Genomic DNA, 19323 nt, shown 5'->3' with positions numbered 1-19323 from the left:
ACCACAAGGCTCTGTGTTTGGACCTTTACTTTTTATAATACACTCCTGGAAATTGAAATAAGAACACCGTGAATTCATTGTCCCAGGGAGGGGAAACTTTATTGACACATTCCTGGGGTCAAATACATCACATGATCACACTGACAGAACCACAGGCACATAGACACAGGCAACAGAGCATGCACAATGTCGGCACTAGTACAGTGTATATCCACCTTTCGCAGCAATGCAGGCTGCTATTCTCCCATGGAGACGATCGTAGAGATGCTGGATGTAGTCCTGTGGAACGGCTTGCCATGCCATTTCCACCTGGCGCCTCAGTTGGACCAGCGTTCGTGCTGGACGTGCAGACCGCGTGAGACGACGCTTCATCCAGTCCCAAACATGCTCAATGGGGGACAGATCCGGAGATCTTGCTGGCCAGGGTAGTTGACTTACACCTTCTAGAGCACGTTGGGTGGCACAGGATACATGCGGACGTGCATTGTCCTGTTGGAACAGCAAGTTCCCTTGCCGGTCTAGCAATGGTAGAACGATGGGTTCGATGACGGTTTGGATGTACCGTGCACTATCCAGTGTCCCCTCGACGATCACCAGTGGTGTACGGCCAGTGTAGGAGATCGCTCCCCACACCATGATGCCGGGTGTTGGCCCTGTGTGCCTCGGTCGTATGCAGTCCTGATTGTGGCACTCACCTGCACGGCGCCAAACACGCATACGACCATCATTGGCACCAAGGCAGAAGCGACTCTCATCGCTGAAGACGACACGTCTCCATTCGTCCCTCCATTCACGCCTGTCGCGACACCACTGGAGGCGGGCTGCACGATGTTGGGGCGTGAGCGGAAGACGGCCTAACGGTGTGTGGGACCGTAGCCCAGCTTCATGGAGACGGTCCTCGCCGATACCCCAGGAGCAACAGTGTCCCTAATTTGCTGGGAAGTGGCGGTGCGGTCCCCTACGGCACTGCGTAAGATCCTACGGTCTTGGCATGCATCCGTGCGTCACTGCGGTCCGGTCCCAGGTTGACGGGCACGTGCACCTTCCGCCGACCACTGGCGACAACATCGATGTACTGTTGAGCAATTCGGCGGTATGTCCACCCGGCCTCCCGCATGCCCACTATACGCCCTCGCTCAAAGTCCGTCAACTGCACATACGGTTCACGTCCACGCTGTCGCGGCATGCTACCAGTGTTAAAGACTGCGATGGAGCTCCGTATGCCATGGCAAACTGGCTGACACTGACGGCGGCGGTGCACAAATGCTGCGCAGCTAGCGCCATTCGACGGCCAACACCGCGGGTCCTGGTGTGTCCGCTGTGCCGTGCGTGTGATCATTGCTTGTACAGCCCTCTCGCAGTGTCCGGAGCAAGTATGGTGGGTCTGACACACCGGTGTCAATGTGTTCTTTTTTCCATTTCCAGGAGTGTATATGTAAAAGACTTGCCCAGCATCACGTTATGTAAATCCAAACTCTATGCATATGATACAACTCTTGTTACAGCAGGGAAAGACTTAGGAAAATTAAATGAGGAAAGTGAGGCTCATCTCAGAGCAGCCATCAAGTGGTTCCAACTCAATGACTTGCATATAAATCATGATAAAACTGTAAATATTCTCTTTAGCTTGTGTGTTAAGAGTGATAAGATTGATTGTGTCTCAGCTAAACTACTTGGGATGCTTCTTGATTCAAAATTAACGTGGAAGAGTCATACCGATTATATTTGTACTAGGTTAGGACGGGTGACATATTTGTTAGGTAAACTTAGGTCATGTGTTAGTAGTAAGTTATTACTCAATGCATACTATACCTTTTTCCACACCCATTTAACAAATGCCACTTTGTTGTGGGGAAACTCACCCGGCGGAAAACAAGTTTTCATTTGGCAAAAGAAGGCAGTCAGATGCATCCATGGAGTCAGAAATAACGAGTCTTGTAGACCATATTTCAAAAATCTAAAAATACTAGCAGTTGCAGCCCTCTTTATACTAAGTTGTCTGATACACACAAAAGAAAACCAACACAGTCACAAACTAACAAACTATCCATCACCATGACACACGTATAAAACAACAAATTGACATCCCAGTTGCTAGACTAAAGAAAACTCAAGATAGTTACAGGTACATGGGAATAAAACTATTTAACATGTTGCCAATAGAGGCACATAATGTGTCACTGAATGAGTTTAAAAGTGTCACAAAGAAATGGCTTAGAGAAAAAGCTTTTTATACAAAAGAAGAGTTTATAATGTGCACTAAAGATGATCTTAAGTACCGGTATTAATATAGTTTCACTTAGATTAAACTTATACATGTAAATATAATGCAAATACCTTGTGCAGCATCACGGACAAATTTTTGTATCTTATTAGACAATAATGACCTACAATATACTACACCATTTCTGTTAGTTATGTAAACTGTATATGTACACAAATGACGACATCAATTGCATATTTTAATGCCTAAAGATGGATAATAAAATAAATAAATAAAAAATAAAATAAAAAATAAATATGTGGATGTGTGTTCATGTAGTCTGATTCTTCAGACTTCTTATCTAAAGATAAGATGTAGGTTATTAGTAACCACAGAAATAAGGAAGGACTTCAAGGATAGAAGTTTATGAATATGAAAATAGTGAAATGATAGACAGGTCCTCAAGATGAGAAGTAAGAAAGGAAAAAAATAAATGTGGTTGCTAGGATCGAAGAAGAGAGAGAAGATAGCCCCAAAGACAGGAAACCCTTCCCATCCCCCTTCCCCAGGATCCCTACCTCTTGGGTACTCGAGTGAGACGCCGGAGGTGGTTTGGTGTCAATCGTCTCCTACAGAACGGACTTGTCCCACCTTCACCCTTTGAGGTCCCCAAAGAAAATCTTAGCAACCCTATGGAAACGGCAAATGAAGAAGAATCAGGCACACTTGTTTGTAAGGTGTGATGTGTGTTGAATTAGTCACATCATATTACATTTTCCACGAATACACTACTTTATTCAGTTTCTTTCGTCTAGATATCATCTTTTTTTGTGATTCTTTAAAGTCTTTCTCTATTTTATGGTCATATCCAGTTTTCTAAGCAATCAGATTTTAGGATAGTTCTAGAGCTTACAGGAAAAATCACAGAAAACAACTCGGGATCCGAGGGTGTTCACTCCCTCCGTTAACTCAGAATGTTAACGTCCCTGGGGGATATACAGTTTTACATCCTTTACACTGTGTTTCCCCTTTCCTAATCCAGTTGTGGGATCTTCTAAAAATAATGTCTTAGGATGGACCACCGTTTGTTCCTGGTATTGTCCCTCATATTTTTGAAAGAACTTACGAGTCTCTTTCTTCAGAGTCGACCTGGGAAGATGTTTTATAAGAACCAGGTCATCTACTTGGTACTGAGGTTCCACAGCCTTTCCATTATGCTTACTTACTCTTTGTTGCGCCTTTTCAATCAAATTTTTAGAAACAATTTCCTGATTTACTTCGTAATTGACACTAGATTAATAGGCCAAATAAATTACTTAATTAAAGGTTCTCCTACGAAAGGTTTGCCTATAACATCTAAAGGTGTCAACCCAGTCGATAAATGGGGTAATTGATACAGGATAAGTTCAAAGTCCTTAATTTTCGTTGCCCACAAAGTATGTTTTTCATGGCAGTATGTACAACATAATTTCCCAATTTCCTTCATTACCCGTTCAGATGGATTTGACGATAGGTGATAATTGGATATTAACACCTGTCAAACACTTTCCCACGCTACCAATTCTCTAAATTCATTGCTCACAAATTGTGGTCAGTTATCTGTAAGAAACTATTTTGATTTACCTACTTCTACAAAGTATTGTTGTAAACAGTGTATAACTGTCTGTGTATTTGCTCTTTTAATAGGATACAGTTTAACATATTTTGACCAGCATTCTATGATAACCAAAATATATGATACTCCTCCCTTTCCTTGTGGAACTGTTCCAAACAAATCTGCTGCTGTTTCTGTGTAAATTCTAGAACCACTCAGCCTTCTACTGTCTCGAACACACGATATTCTATATGTGAGTGTGGGATGGTAAAATCCTACCTACTGCGTGTCACATGTCTGGTTGGACGGTAAAATCCTACCTATTGTGTGTCAAATGTCTGTGTGTTCAGGTTTAAAATCAGTCACGGGAAGAAAGTAGATGCAGCGGTCGAACGGCACCAACAAGTACCTATCTGGAAATCCATAGATGTGTTAGTGCGTGTGTAAGGAAGAACCATGGAGTTATTATGCCGCTCTGTGCTTATTGTGTCACTGACTATTGTTATGTGAAACAAGAACAGCTGAGGAAGTACTCTTATAGACTCTTGACTCAGTCTTGGTACAGGCAAGACGTATTTTCAGATTCATTTTAAGAATGTCATGGTAGCCAAGCCAACTTTCTTCTAACTGTAACTCATTTTGTTTCTAATGTTTGACAGTACGAGGTACTTACAGAAAGTTACATATGTATGTTGAAAGTGTGAATTACATTGTGCTTGAAAGTCAGACACATTGTTAACTGACCTAAAGGAAAGTTTGTATGTCTACTCATTTTATCAGTAGAAAGAGGCTTAAATGTTCCTGTACCTAACACTATTTGACGGAGAAGAAGTCAAAAGATTTTCTAGCAGCTGACTATCCCGTAAAGAAGAGGGGCTGCAGAATTCCAAGTAAGCCACCTTGTAAAGAAGTGGAATGCAGTTTGGGGAAATAAATCAGTATAACACACATTTACACTTTAAATCATCAGAACGTTAGACTGCATTGTATGTGTTTTGTTTAAATGGATTGTTGGAAATGAATTTTGCTGGGGATAAACCATCCAAAACAAAGTTAATGAGAGTTTGTGAGAAACTTGCTCCGTAAGTTTCAGCTGTAAAGAAATGAGCTGCAGAATTCATAGGGCACACGAAAAACGAGTTTAACCGAGCACTTCACCCAAATAGAAAAATGCCTAAAAATAGGAGACAGCAACAACCATCAGCTGGAAAAGTACTTCTTCCGTTCATCCATAATATCACGGATCGCATTGGGAAAGTACTAGCCAAGTTTCACGTAGAGACCATTTTCAGACCTACTAAAAAAATTAGTGAATGCCTAAGATCAACAAAAGATGCTCGTCACCCCCTAGCCACCCCAGGGGTATATAAAATTCCGTGCAGATGTGGCAGGGTTTACATAGGAACTACAAAAAGAAGCATCAATACACGGTTGACGGAGCACAAAAGAAACTGTCGCTTGGGACATATCGACAAATCGGCAGTAGCGGAACATGTTTTTAAGGATGGAGATCACGAAATAAAATTTGGCGAAACAAGCGTGCTAGCGAGGACGTTGCATTATTATACATGTATGTATAGAGAGGCAATTGAAATCCACAAACATCAATACAATTTTAATCGTAAAGAAGAAGGATTAAAATTGGATGAGATATGGCGGTCGACGTTGCATCAATCACGTGACAATCGATTGCCTGCAATCGAGAGAACAGACGATAGCCAGAGATAGCTGCACATCGACGCCACGTGACGTGCGGTGGCACCCTCTACGATATCCATATAAGCAGCGGCCCCAGCTCCTAGCAGCCAGTCGTTGACTCACCTCCGAAGATGTTCTCCGTAGTTGAGAACGAAACGTCAGGGAGAAGTAGTTCTACAGATCGACCACGGCAACTTAGCCCGGAAGTGTTTATTGATAACTTTAAATATGATAACTACACACAAAGTTCACTCAACAGTATCTTGTACCACTTCATGCTAAAGTAATGAAGTTTTGTTTCACGCTCACCTGCCATAGAATTTTCGTAGTGTGGATGAGCGGATGTGGAGGCAGGTCAGCACCAGAGGACAGAGTATTGGTACGTAGGAAAAGCCAAGGATAACTGTTGTAAGCGCCCGCAAAAGATGTATTTTGCTACACCGGAAGGCAAGAACAAATGATAGGGACCTCATTGAATTTTTTGTCACCTTACGTCTTGAGTTCTCGTGGAGAGGTGATGTGTGTAGATATGAGATGCGTGTAGTAGCTTTCACGGTATCTGAATAATAATTTCTCTCAGTGCAAAAATTTGTGGCCTTTTTATTTTCTTCCGCACACCACGAAAATGTCATGTGACATATGCAGCCTGCCACTGATGAAGTAGTCCGATAAATGAAAATTACATTACCGACACAGTCACGAAGAAGTTTTGCGGCATCGGAAGGAAAAGCACCTAACAGAAGTGTATAGATCTCGACAAGAAGGAAGTTAGTTCAACTTAATACAGACGCAAAGGAGAGATACTCTAAGACCTATAATTTGGGCATTAAGTGAAAATAATTTATTTCTATTAATCTCTTTATTTGTGTACCCATTCTTCTTCGTATTATTGTTATATATTTATATGTATACACATATAAAAGTTTGCACAACAGCAGCTGGTGCTAGCAGCATCGGATGTACCTTGGTTTCCGTGTCTGCATCCCCACGACGTGTGCGAGAGCTTTATACTCCCTGCACTGGATCTTCTTGATTGAAGCATTCTGTGCATATTTCTTCTTAGACAAATTCATCGAAATATTCTTTGCTGTTTTTTCGTTGTGAATTTTTCCATTTCTTCACATTTTTCACTCAAATTTTGGTCCATTAGGTACTTGAACATATTCCCATGTCTCAGGGTATTATGTTTGGTTGCTACGGCAACACACAACAGATTCTTCTCTCACTTTTGACTGAAAATTCCAGTTTTTTCGGTCCTTTCACGCAGGTCGCCACATTCTAACATTCTGATAACTTAAAAGTGTGAGTGTGGGTTATACTGATTTATTTCCCCAAACCGAATTCCACTTCTTTACGAGGTGGCTTACTTGGAATTTTGCAGCCCCTCTTCTTCACAGGATAGTCAGCTGCTGGAAAATCTCTTGACTTCTTCTCGGTCGAATAGTGCTAGGTACAGGAACTTTTAAGCCTCTTTCTACTTATACAAACTTTCCTTTTCATCAGTTAACAATGTATTTGACTTTCGTGCACAATATAATTCACACTTTCAACATACATATGTAACTTTCTGTAAGTACACCATACCATCAAACATTAGAAACAAAATGAGTTACAGTTAAAAGAAAGTTGGCTTGACTACCATGACTATCTTAAAATGAATCAGAAAATACGCCTTGCCTCTACCAAGGCTGAGTCAAGAGTCTATACTAGTACTTTTTCAACTGTTCTCATTTTAATTAACAAGTCACTGACACAATAAGCAGAGTGGCATGTACACTCCATGGTTCTTCATTACACACTCAGTAACACCTCTATGGATTGCCCGAGAGGTACTTGTCGGTGCTGTTCGACCGCTGCGTCTACTTTCTTCTCGTGACTGATTTTAAACCTGCACACACAAACATGTGACACACAGCAGGTAGGATTTTACCATCCCACACTCATATCTAGAATACCGTGTGTTCAAGACAGTAGAAGGCTGAGTGGTTCTAGAATTAACACAGAAATTCTCGAATGGAGACAGACTTTCAGAACTCCTTAAGGTCTTCAACTGTGTTCTAAAATTAGCAATCAAATACTTTCTCAGGAAACAAAAGACCTGAACATCACCAAATTGCAATTGGCAAGTTTCAAATTGACCATGTTTCCATTGCACATGGCAGCTTGATGAATTGAGAATCTGAACATCCTTGAGAAGACCCAACCTTGACTTGATCACTACCTCTCACAGATCCAAGACCATCTTCTTTCCAGGAGGGTCTGGAGAGTGAAGGTTAGCAGATTCGACAGAATAGCTCTACTCCAACCATGAGTTCTCTCAGAAACTAGAGTCCCTAAAGAGAGAGAGAGAACTGAAAATAACTCAAAGAATACATGATCAAAACAGCTAAGAAGACAGTAGCATTAAGGGAACAGAGGGAACAACCCTAGTGCACTCACAAATGTGAAACGATAGGGCTAAGATGACTCATGTGGCAAGGAGGTTAACTTGCACTAGAGCAAAGATAGTAAGAAGAAATTCCTTGCAGCAAGAAACCATATAACAAAAGTACACATTTGACGAAAGCCAGTTTGGACAGGTCAGGCAGGATTTCAGGAAAAAAAAAAAAAAAAAAAAAAAAAAAAAAAAAAAAAAAAAAAAACCACTTGTAATTCCTAGGGCATCTCTAGGCAAATTTAGACATCTCTAGGCAAATTTAGTACTTACAGTACATACCTCCAAGTCTACACTCAGAAACCCCAAAGGAAAAGTGACTCACAATGACAGGAATGGGAAAATACTTCTTAGCAGTGAACACACAAATTAGCTTCAGGAAACTCCACAAACAAACAGCATCATATCCACCCACAAAAGTGTACATTATGTAGATCATCCAGGCCCTCAAGAACAATAAAGGAACTAGCAAATATGCAATAATTGCTCAACTTTGGAAGCACATTGGTGAAAAAGCAATAGAAAAGCCACTACAGAGAATCCATAAGATCTAGGAAACAGAAAAAATTAAAGTGATTGGACACCAGTCCTGATTCACACTGTTCACAAAAAAAGTATTAAATCTGATATGAACAACTATCATGGCATCTCACTCATTTAACAACCAGATTAACTTGAAAGCCCTACAGACCAATACAGAGGAACAATGTAACTCACAACTACAAAAATATCAGGGATGGTTTAGGAAAATGCTGTAGTGTTGACCAGCTTATCAAACTTTAATCTTCAGTGTGTATACGGGGACAAGAAGAAAAAAATAGCCAGATTTTTCCCGGATTTCCCAGTTAAAAATACAGTACTTCCTGGGCGAAAATTCACTTTTTCCTGGGTGAAAGCACATTTTTTCTGTGTTAAGTGACAATACACTTTACCTCGGTACTGTAAAATTTATCAGTCCTTTGAATAGTGAAGCATAGAGATTCCCAGCACTTTAGGAAACAAAGCCCAGGAAGAAACAACACGTTTTGTAAAGCTCTTTGATGTGCGGCAACATTTACAGTGCATATTTTCATATTATGAAAATATAAACACAAATATCACCAAATACAGCATGATAGCTTCAGACACATTGAACTCTACAGTGTGACCCACTTTTGCCAGCCAATTATAGCTCATGCCACGCGATCTCGCCAGCCAATAACAGCAGATACATGAGTGATAGGACATGTGATGTAGTCAGCCAATAGCAACATCACTGCTAAGTAGCGCGAACACACAAATGAGAAAATTTAATGGTCTAAATTAATATGAATACATATAGTTACAAGAAAAGCTAAGCTTTCACATGTAATATTTATCAATACGAAAAAATTAAAAGAAATATGACAAACTAACCTTCAAACTTCGTCTTTTTTAGCGTGCATTGTCCTTTAAGTTATGAAATACAAATGCGCCAGTAAAATTTTATGTAATGTCATAAATGGCTGGCATTTTGGGCCCAAAATTTTTCTAAGTGCCTGGTCCTCAGTGTTAAATTTCAAATGACAGTCTAACACTATGTGATTCAAGAAATTCACCGCGCGTTCTCACACGTAGCATAATTCATCTTGCTTAAAAGGAAGTTTACTTCTCAAACCACCATTCGCAATATTTTACCACCGCCTGTTTGAAATGTAAACAGTTGTGACATCACGCTCATCGAAACAAGGCCCACAAGAAAGATGCATTGAAAGCAGTTTGTTGTCATGAAGTATTGCAGTCTGTGACACATTTTGATTTCGGCAGATGCTTCTGTGTGCACTGTGTTTTGTTGTTGTAAATGATGCATTTTCTTTGTATCTGAAGTTTTATTTTGGTGTTAAACTCTCGTTTATATTTTATTGCTGCAGTAGTATTCTGCAGTAGTGGGCTAAAGTAAAACTCTTTTTTAGAGTATCACTACAAAAAGTTAACTGAAAACCAAAACAATGAAAAATTCCTGGAATTCTAAAACATTCCTGCATTCCTTCCAGACGAAAAAATTTTCGGGTTTTTACCAGATTTCCCCGGGCATATACACCCTGATCTTTGATATCTGAAGCTCAGAAACAGAAATTTAGTGGTGATTTTTGTTGACTTCTAGAAGGCCTAAGACCCTACTGATCAAAATACACAATTCCAAAGCCTGAAAGAAAGATTCTTTGACAACAAAGTGAGCAATTACACATCAGGCCTTGATTGAGACAAAGTAAAATTCAGAAGCGAGAATTCAGACACCTTCAAGAGCAGAACAGAGAAGTTATGCAAAGACCTACGGAGTCAAAATGAGGGCAACCCACATAGCCAAAGCAGGCCTCCAAATCTCCTTGAGAAATGGAGTTTACAACTGACATCAAGCCAGTGCCCCAGGATCTAGATGCATATCAGGAAAACATCAGCAAGGAGAAAAGTTCAAATATCAATAATGTGATTAAAATAACATGGGATTTTTGATAGTTTGTCCCTGTACAGAAATCACAATTACAAGCCAGCTTCCCCTTCTGCCCACCATTAGGTTGACAGAGAGCATCCTGCTGCCACACCATTTTTGAACAGAAGCACATGCTGTTGAGCATCAGCTGTTTCCATGTTCTTTATCTCATGTTATGAAGTGTAATGTTTCAAGCATTGCAGTATTAGTCAGCTGCTGATGTGAACTAATGTTTTTGTATGAGTCATGGTTTTGTAGCAGTGTGATACATCCCAACACAAGATCCGCTGGAAAAAGAGGTCATCTGAAAACACATTTGTTGGCTGCAAATGTATCAATAGGTAGCAGGAGAATTAGAATCAATGTGAAGAAATGACCAGTTTTCACGGAATGGTTTAATATTTTTCTGCTACAAAATCCCTCCCCCCCCCCCGCCCGCCCCTCCCAAATTCAATGACAGTAATGGGCAAAGTGCAACACCAATCCATCATGTTACACAAAGTCCTTAGGATTTCGTTAGGGAGGAAGAGTGTGTGACAGGTAGTGTTGCCTCACGGAAAGCTAAACTTAGCATGCATAAGTCAGCATTAACTGAACTTGTACAGCCAAAAAAACAAGCTATCCAGTCAATGAACTGGCTATGTGATTTGCTGTGATTATTGTTTTAAGGGATTAAACAGTGAGGTCATCAGTGCCTTTGCATGAAATAGGTGGGGAAAAACCAATTAAAAATAATTTTAAAACAAAGCTGCAACAACAAAGAAACATTTAAAATACAAAATTGGCATCAGAAGATTCATACAAAGCTACCGATAAAATTTAGGTAGAACACAGCAGAATAACTACTTAAAAACAAGTATAAAATACCAGCAGAAATACATTTAAAACGGAGCCAGATTACTGTGGCCGTGTGACTACTGGATATAATGGGTGGCCAAACCATATAATTGGTGACCAAACCACTCGATGACACACTAAAAGTTGTGTCCTGCCTATTTGTCGAATATGGGGTGCCTAGGAAACCTGCTTTCTCAGATCGCTAGACAACAATTCAAGCAAATCAAGATAAATGACAATACTTAACTCTGAGCATTTACAATGGTGTGTCGCACAGAATGGGTGACAGACACATACAACTCCTAATACAAGTGAAACAATACAGTTCCTAAGTCGCTGCTGTAGAGCTCGTAGAACAGCTAGTCTTCAGCTGGACCGTGGCCAGGCACCAAGGCACTTATGTTCTCTTCACCTAGAGGCCACTGCTGTCTTGGTCTCATCCAAGAGGGGGATCGGTCAGCGTACTATTGGCTGACATCTTCTTCACAGTCGGCACTACCATTCCTGACCATGACCAGCACTTGACTTTTACGCCAGAACACTGAAAGTGCACAACTACGATTTTGGGAAAGAGTCCTGACATCACACAAAACATTAAGCCACAAACCATACTTGCCTTATTATCAGTTAAAATAGATGGCAGATACTGTGGCAGACATATATCTGCCCTCATGTTGTCATATAAAACATTCAGTTAAAATACGTCATACTGACAACTGCATACCGCATCTTTGACACACTGGTGATGCCTCATGATGTAAGAGAGAGTCATGTGTCACTCTGAGACATGTAAGTGCTACTTCTTCAGTTCTTCGTAGTCAGAAAGAGCTGGTCCCATTGAAAATTTCACCAACCACAGCTTATTGCTCTGCACTGCTAACCACAGAGCCACCCATCATAACATGGTCTTCTGGGTCATATTATGTGGTAACAGCTTGCAGGGGAAACAGAGCAATGAGCAGAACATGTAAGGGAGCAAGCCTGCTTTGCAGCCGCATTAACAAGTTGGTTTCTGTGGAAACTGATTATGGTGAAAGGGCACAGCTTAACCAGGCATCTTCGTGCAATTTCCATTTATTTTGACTTTATGCAAGCCTCAAGTAAAAAGTAATATGGCACGAAAAAACAAAAAGTTTATCCTTAGGGAGGTGCAAAGGCAGACAAAAGAAGTATTGTTAAAGTTTCCCCACAGGACTGGTCTCTAGCTGAGAGCCAATCCAAAAATTTCATTAAGGAAACATGGATCAGTGGAGGATTGCCATAAGAACAAATCAAAGGCATCATTTCCACTTGCTCCAGTAGGACAGTGTTGGAGCTTACCATTACACAACATAAATAATTTTTTACAAACAGCTCCAATGAGTTGGTATGCAACTTCCATCTTGTTTATCCCAGACCTGGAAGCTTCTTTCTCGCTGATGATGTGTGTATCATGTAACAATGTCCTAGCTGGGATGTCAACATTCTACATGATCCATTTATGCTTCTAGCTATTAAGAAAGCTATTTGTAAACAGAAAATTCAATCTGTGCACAATGGTTTCTGTATTTCATAATTTGTATCAGTCTTTCACAGTTCAGTCTGCAAAATGAGTTAGGGGCCATGTTTCATAGTATTTGATTTTTCTGTGTTTCAAGACATATGTTGTTGCTAATCCTACTCTGAGTGAGTTACTTTAATGAAGTAACTACAATCAAGTAACATAAGACTGAACAGAATAAATAATAAAAGTTTAACTGGTTTACTTTGTTAAATACTGGCAACAAACAGCCTATAGATAATCAGGAGACACAGCATCACATGTATTTACCTGTGGTTCTGTTCCCATTGTGTATGTTTTTCCGGTTCCTGTTTGTCCATAGGCAATAACAGAACAATTAACACCTTGTAATAACTTCTCTATGACAGGTGTCATAAGTAAATTAAAAATGGTCTCCTGCCCTTCCTCGATAAATACTTGATCAAAAGAAAATCCACGCTCTCCTATAATAACAACCTGAAACAAAGGAAGTTCCTGATCAATGAAGCAATAGCTATTGTAATAAGGTTCTTCAGCCACAAACAGTTTATGCTGTATGAATACTAAAACAATATGGCAAGCTAGAAAAGATAAATCACTTCACTGTAGTTACAACACAGCTCTTTACAAAATCTATGCATGTCCGGTGGCATAAAATGTGAAAAGGCATATCTGAAACAAATATTCTCATCACAAATTCTCATAACATTATTAACATATTTAAAATTCTTTAGAAAGAGTTTGTATAGCTATACATACTATATTAACTAACACTGTATGTTAAGGTGTTATACTGCTTCTGGGATGAGCAGTTATGGCATACCAAAACTACATTGCTTGTGCCAGCAATGACAAGTTGCTTTGTTTCTAGTGAACATAATGTTTTCCCCATTTCCAAAGTGTGAGCACAGGCACAAACATATGCAGTTCGCAGTAAAAGCAAAAATTAATGCTTAGGATATCATGTTAAAGAAAAATGTCATACAGTTACACTACCTGTCATATTATCAACTGTTCTTTGATCACACATCACCCTTGCAACATTAACAGACAGTATCAAGCAAGATATGTGATGGTCAGCGGGATAATCCACATTTTATGAAGGAATGGAAAAATAGAAATCTGTATCCATATGTCAAAATAAGTAAAATGGACACTTTATGAAACGACACACTTTAAAAAAGTTAAAATTCAGCAGAAATTTTACTTCAATACCAGGCAATCCTTCATTCAGTCTGTGGTTTTGAAAGAAATATATTTCAAAATGTATTTCTTGATGTAGCACATATTATTTTTCTACATCAAAATTCCAATCCTTGGTTCCAAGTAGCACAACTTAATGGAATTAAACCTGTATTCAGTATATTCAATTTTTTCCAATTCTTAATACAAATTTAATTAATCAGTTTTTATTTATCTGTTTGCTGGTGTACACAACAGCAGCATGATTATTCTTTCTAGCTAGTTAATTTGATTAATTTGCAGTTTTAACCTGTATGCCACAAGTCACCTCGTGGTGTTAGGTAAGAGTATTCAGGCACCATTATCCACAAACATTAAATACGATGAAAAACTGTCGATAAGCCTCCATATGACATCTAATTTCTTCCATTTTATCATCATGGTCACTTCACAAATTATATGCGAGAGGAAATAAATGCTTGACTCTCTTAGAAATATACATTTTCAAAATTTTAAGAGCAAATCTTTGCATGATGCTTAATGTCGTTACTGTAGCAGCTGCCTTTGGATTTGAATGAGTGCCTACATGATTCAGTTCCACTAATTAACCAAACTCATCATGTCACATGCTGCTGATCTTTCCACCTTCTCCGTTACCTCTATTAATTCAGTTAGTTAAGTGATGTAGGATGACCTGCAGTATTCAAGGATCTGTCAAACAGTGGTTTGTAAGCTACTTTATTTGTGGGCGGATTACATTTTCTTAGCATTGTGTGTCCAATATCTATGATATCTACAACTAGTTTCATGTGATCATTCCATTTCTATTGCTTCAAATCTATACTCCTAGATATTAAATGGTCACGACCACTGCATTCCTATTGACTGATCATCAATTGTGTCGAAAACCATTACTAAGTCTTTCTAGCTAATTGCACATACAACTTTAAATTTTTTTATGTTAAAGGTCAACAGCTAGTCCCTAAACAAAAATGTCACATTTCCCTACTATTATTTTGCTGTTGCAACTTCCCTCTGTATAAGCATTACCCGTAAACAGCCTGATGGAGCTTCAGGCATTATTCATCAGACCAGTACTTTACACATATCACGATAGTGGCACACTCAGAGCACTCCCTTGTGGTATATTTCCACTTATAACAATTTCCCCTTGATAAGAGCCAAGTGTCTGAGTTCTATTTGTTGCCCAATGAATCACAAATCTTGTCTGATATTCCACAATCTCTTATACTGCTCATCAGGTAACACTGCAGAACTGTATTGAAAGCTTTCCATAAAGCAATAATTGCAAAATGAAGTTGACTTCAGTTGTTTACTGTTTTCTGGATCTTATGGATGAACACAACAAGCTAAATTCATAAAATCAGTTTTTGTAAAATCCTGTTGATTCTTGGGGGTGTAAGGTATGTGATGCGTCTCAAACAGCCTCTCCATACAAATGCCAACCTCACCTTCACGAGTTGCAGCCAAGGATTGCTGCACGGTACACCCTGTTACCACTAACGAGGATATGGCGACCGAGTATCTCCCGGAATAAGGAGACACCCTCTACCAAGCGAAACGGCCTCCTAGGAGGGCGGATGAGCAGGTAGAGGCAGGGCACTCTCTTGTCCTTGGGATGGGAAACTGTCCCTAAAGGCAGAAGAGCCACATGATGGCCAACGGCATAGAATGAAGAAGGCAAGGAGAAACCACTTCATTAAAGATCTAATTAGATTTCTCAAGTATCAGCAGCCATAATATGAATATGAAACAAGCTCTAGTAAAAATGCAATCCGGAGTAATAGCCCCTCATTCGGATCTCCGGGAGGGGACTACCAGAGATCTCGTTTCAACAGTTCATAGGAAGAAAGGAAATAAAAAGAGCTATAGTAGAATTGGAACGTGGAACGTCCGCACCTTACTGCAGATGGGGAAGCTCGAAAACCTTAAGCAAGAAATGAAGAAAATGAAGTTGGATATACTAGGAGTGTCTGAAATGAGATGGCCTAACTGCGGAGATTTCTGGAGTGATGAGTACAGGATAATTCACACAGGAACGATAGAAGATAGACCTGGAGCAGGTGGGGTTGGAGTAGTTTTGAGTCGAAAATTGGGGCAGAGAGTGAAGGGATATATACAATATGGAGGAAGGATAATACTTGTCAGTCTGGATACCAAACCTACAGAGACGGTTGTGATGCAGGTCTATATGCCTACCACAAACCAGGAGGATGAGGAAGTTGAAGCTGTATATGAAGAGTTAAATGGAGCCTTGAGAGGAATCAAAGGAGAAACAAATTTAATAATCATGGGAGACTGGAACGCAATAGTAGGAGATAAAGAGGTACAGCCAGCTGTTGGACGCTACGGCCTTGGTAAGAGGAATGATAGAGGAGACCGACTTATAGAATTTTGTAACAGGAATCAACTGATAATATCGAACACGTGGTTTCAACATCACCCCCGTAGAAGATACACCTGGAAGTCACCAGGGGATAGAGAACGATACCAAATTGATTACATTCTAGTCAAAAATAGATTTGGAAATCAACTAAAAGACTCTAGAGCATACGCAAGCCCAGATATTGTGAGTGATCACAACATGGTTGTTGCGGAATGCCGACTCAAGTTCAAATGCATAAGGAAGAAAATAGGAAATGGAAAACTGGATATAGGGAAGCTTGGAAACCGTGAGACGCAGAAGGAGTTCCAAGAAAGGGCTAAGGATCTAATTCAACAGCATCCTATAGAGAATGTAGAACAACATTGGGAAAATATGAGAGATGGCCTAATAAAAGCAGCTGAAGAGATAATTGGAAAACAAAAACCTGAAAAGAGGAAGGAGTGGATAACTGATGAAATAATACTTATGTTTGAGGAAAGAAGGAAGCTCAAAAATAATGAAACGGAAGAAGGGAAAACGGCATACCGAGTGCTTAGGAACAAAATCAACAGGAAGTTGAAGCAAGTAAAAGAAAGATTCCTTGAAGACAGATGCAAAGAAGTTGAAGACCTTCTGAAGAAAGGGAACCTTGAATTAGCATACAAAACAGTGAAACGCTTCTTCTCAGGAGGACAAAGGATTAGATGTAATGCCCTAATAAGAGAGGATAATAAGATGGTGTATAATCATGAAGATATAGCACTTACGTGGAAGGAATACCTAGAGAAATTATATGGAGGCAACGTACAAGATGACATGATTGAAAGTGAGGACGAAGTAGATAAAGATGAACTAGGAGACAGCATACTAAGGTCTGAATTTGATCAGGCAATACAGGCACTTAAGCACGGAAAAGCACCAGGAATTGATTCATTGCCTGCAGAAATCATCAAAGCAGCTGGAACAGAAATAAAAGATAAATTGTATAAATTAATCTGCCAAATATATGATACTGGAGAGCTGCCTGAGGACTTCAAAAAGTGTATTATTGTTCCATTACCAAAGAAAATGCCAGCAAAATCGTGTGCACAATACAGAACCCTCAGCCTAACATCACATGCATCAAAAATTTTGACGACCATCCTCCTCAGAAGAATTGAAGGGAATGTGGAATGCATGCTCACAGAAGACCAGTTTGGCTTTAGAAGAGGGAGAGGTACGCGAGAAGCCATTATGGCCCTAAGGCTCATAATAGAAAAAAGAATGGAAAAAGGAAAGGACACCTACATAGCATTTGTTGACCTCGAAAAGGCCTTTGATAAGGTTGAATGGAAAAAACTATTCCAGATATTGAGGGAAACTGGAGCTAAGTACAAGGACAGGAGAACGATATGGAACTTATACAAAGAAGAGGTGGCAATAGTGAGATGTGGGGAACATCAACAACAAGCAAAAATTAAACAGGGTGTCAGACAGGGATGTGCACTCTCCCCTGTGCTCTTTAATATGTACATACAGAAAGCAATGGACGAGGTCAGAGAAAAGTTAGGACAAGCTAATGGAATCAGGATCCAGGGAAAAATAGTTGATATGCTGCGTTTTGCGGATGACATTGCTGTCCTAGCGGAAAATGAGGAAGAATTACAAGTAGTGTTGGAGGAAATGGAAAACACTCTTGCTACACGGTACAACATGAAAATTAATAAGTCAAAAACAAAAATCTTAGTTGCAAGCAAACAAAATAATCAAGCAATTACGAATATAAGGCTGAATGGAGAGAAGCTGAAAGAAATACAAGACTTTGTCTACTTGGGAAGCAGAATAACATCAGATGGTCGTAGTAGGAAAGATGTAATAAGTAGAATAAATCAGGCAAAGACTGCATTCTATAAAAGGAAAGGACTCCTCACATCAAATATGATAAGTCTGGCGTTAAGGAAGCGGTTAATAAAGACCTTTGTTGGGAGTGTGCTTCTCTACGGCAGCGAAACCTGGACACTTGGAGAGGACAAAAGAAGAAGGATTAAAGGATTCGAAATGTGGTGTCTGCGAAGGATGTTAAAAATTCCATGGACGGCCAGGATGACAAATGAAGAAGTCCTGCAGAGAGCGGAGGAAGTTCCAGTTCTTTGGAAGACGGTCAAGAAGAGGAGAGATATATGGATGGGACACATTCTGAGACATGAAAGTCTTCTCCACACTATAATGGAAGGCCTTGTGGAGGGCAAAAGGGCAAGAGGCAGACCTAGAAGAAAGTACATAAGCCAGATAATGCAGGACCTAGGATGCGGAAGTTTCACGGAATTGAAGAGGCTGGCCGACAATCGCACTGAATGGAGAGCTGCTGCAAATCAATCTTAGGATTGGCAACTTAAGAAGAAGAAGTTGATTCTTGCAGAGCAAATTTTCAGTATCAAAGAAGAGCATAACACAGCAGCCTAAAATGTGTCCCACAATTCTGCAAAATACTGATGTTGGCATTATAGGCTTATTCACATGCCTGTGGCCACTAACTTACTGCTACAGCAATCCAATATAAACTGCTGCTTGAAGAGAGAAAGTTATTTCACATAATCTGTATAGAATTGTGCAAGAGTCCCATCAGATCCGGTCACCTTTCCTCTGTTGAGCAACTACAGTATACTATCTCACAAACTTTAATTTAAGCATTTGTATGTAACTCCAGTGAAACAAACTTGTAAACTTAATTCATTGTTTGGTCCTCTGTGTTTCAACCTCTGTTTCCATACTACACTACATGCCATTAACTTTTCAACACTAGAAAGCAAATCAAATAATGAAATGTTTATTACTGTGTGTGTGTACAGTATAGTAGTAGAATACATGATTAAGCTTGTGGATGAAATTTGGATATACAAGGAGCAAAATTTGGTACCTTTGACAGAAACAGCTGCTTTAACTTGGTTGGGCACTGACTAACTGAGCTTGGATGACACATATGGTGACTTCACCTCATGGTGCATGGTAAGAATATTTCATGTACCACTATCATTTACCTCT

At 39.8% G+C, this 19323-nt stretch overlaps 1 protein-coding gene across 7 annotated transcripts in view; it reads right to left on the bottom strand.

Annotated features, from left to right (window-relative positions):
* LOC126249129 (kinesin-like protein KIF22) overlaps positions 1 to 19323 on the bottom strand; it is a 317400-nt gene that overhangs the window by 238620 nt on the left and 59457 nt on the right. For all 7 annotated transcript variants that reach the window (XM_049950791.1, XM_049950819.1, XM_049950826.1 and 4 more), the window contains one exon: positions 13026 to 13211. In XM_049950791.1, coding sequence (XP_049806748.1) covers positions 13026 to 13211 — 186 coding nt within the window. The remainder of the gene's footprint in view (positions 1 to 13025; positions 13212 to 19323) is intronic.

Source organism: Schistocerca nitens, chromosome 1 (genome assembly GCF_023898315.1).
Source record: "Schistocerca nitens isolate TAMUIC-IGC-003100 chromosome 1, iqSchNite1.1, whole genome shotgun sequence".
Classification (NCBI taxonomy): domain Eukaryota; kingdom Metazoa; phylum Arthropoda; class Insecta; order Orthoptera; family Acrididae; genus Schistocerca; species Schistocerca nitens.
Note: the sequence above shows the minus strand (reverse complement) of the source record. Positions and strands in the feature narration are given on the sequence as shown.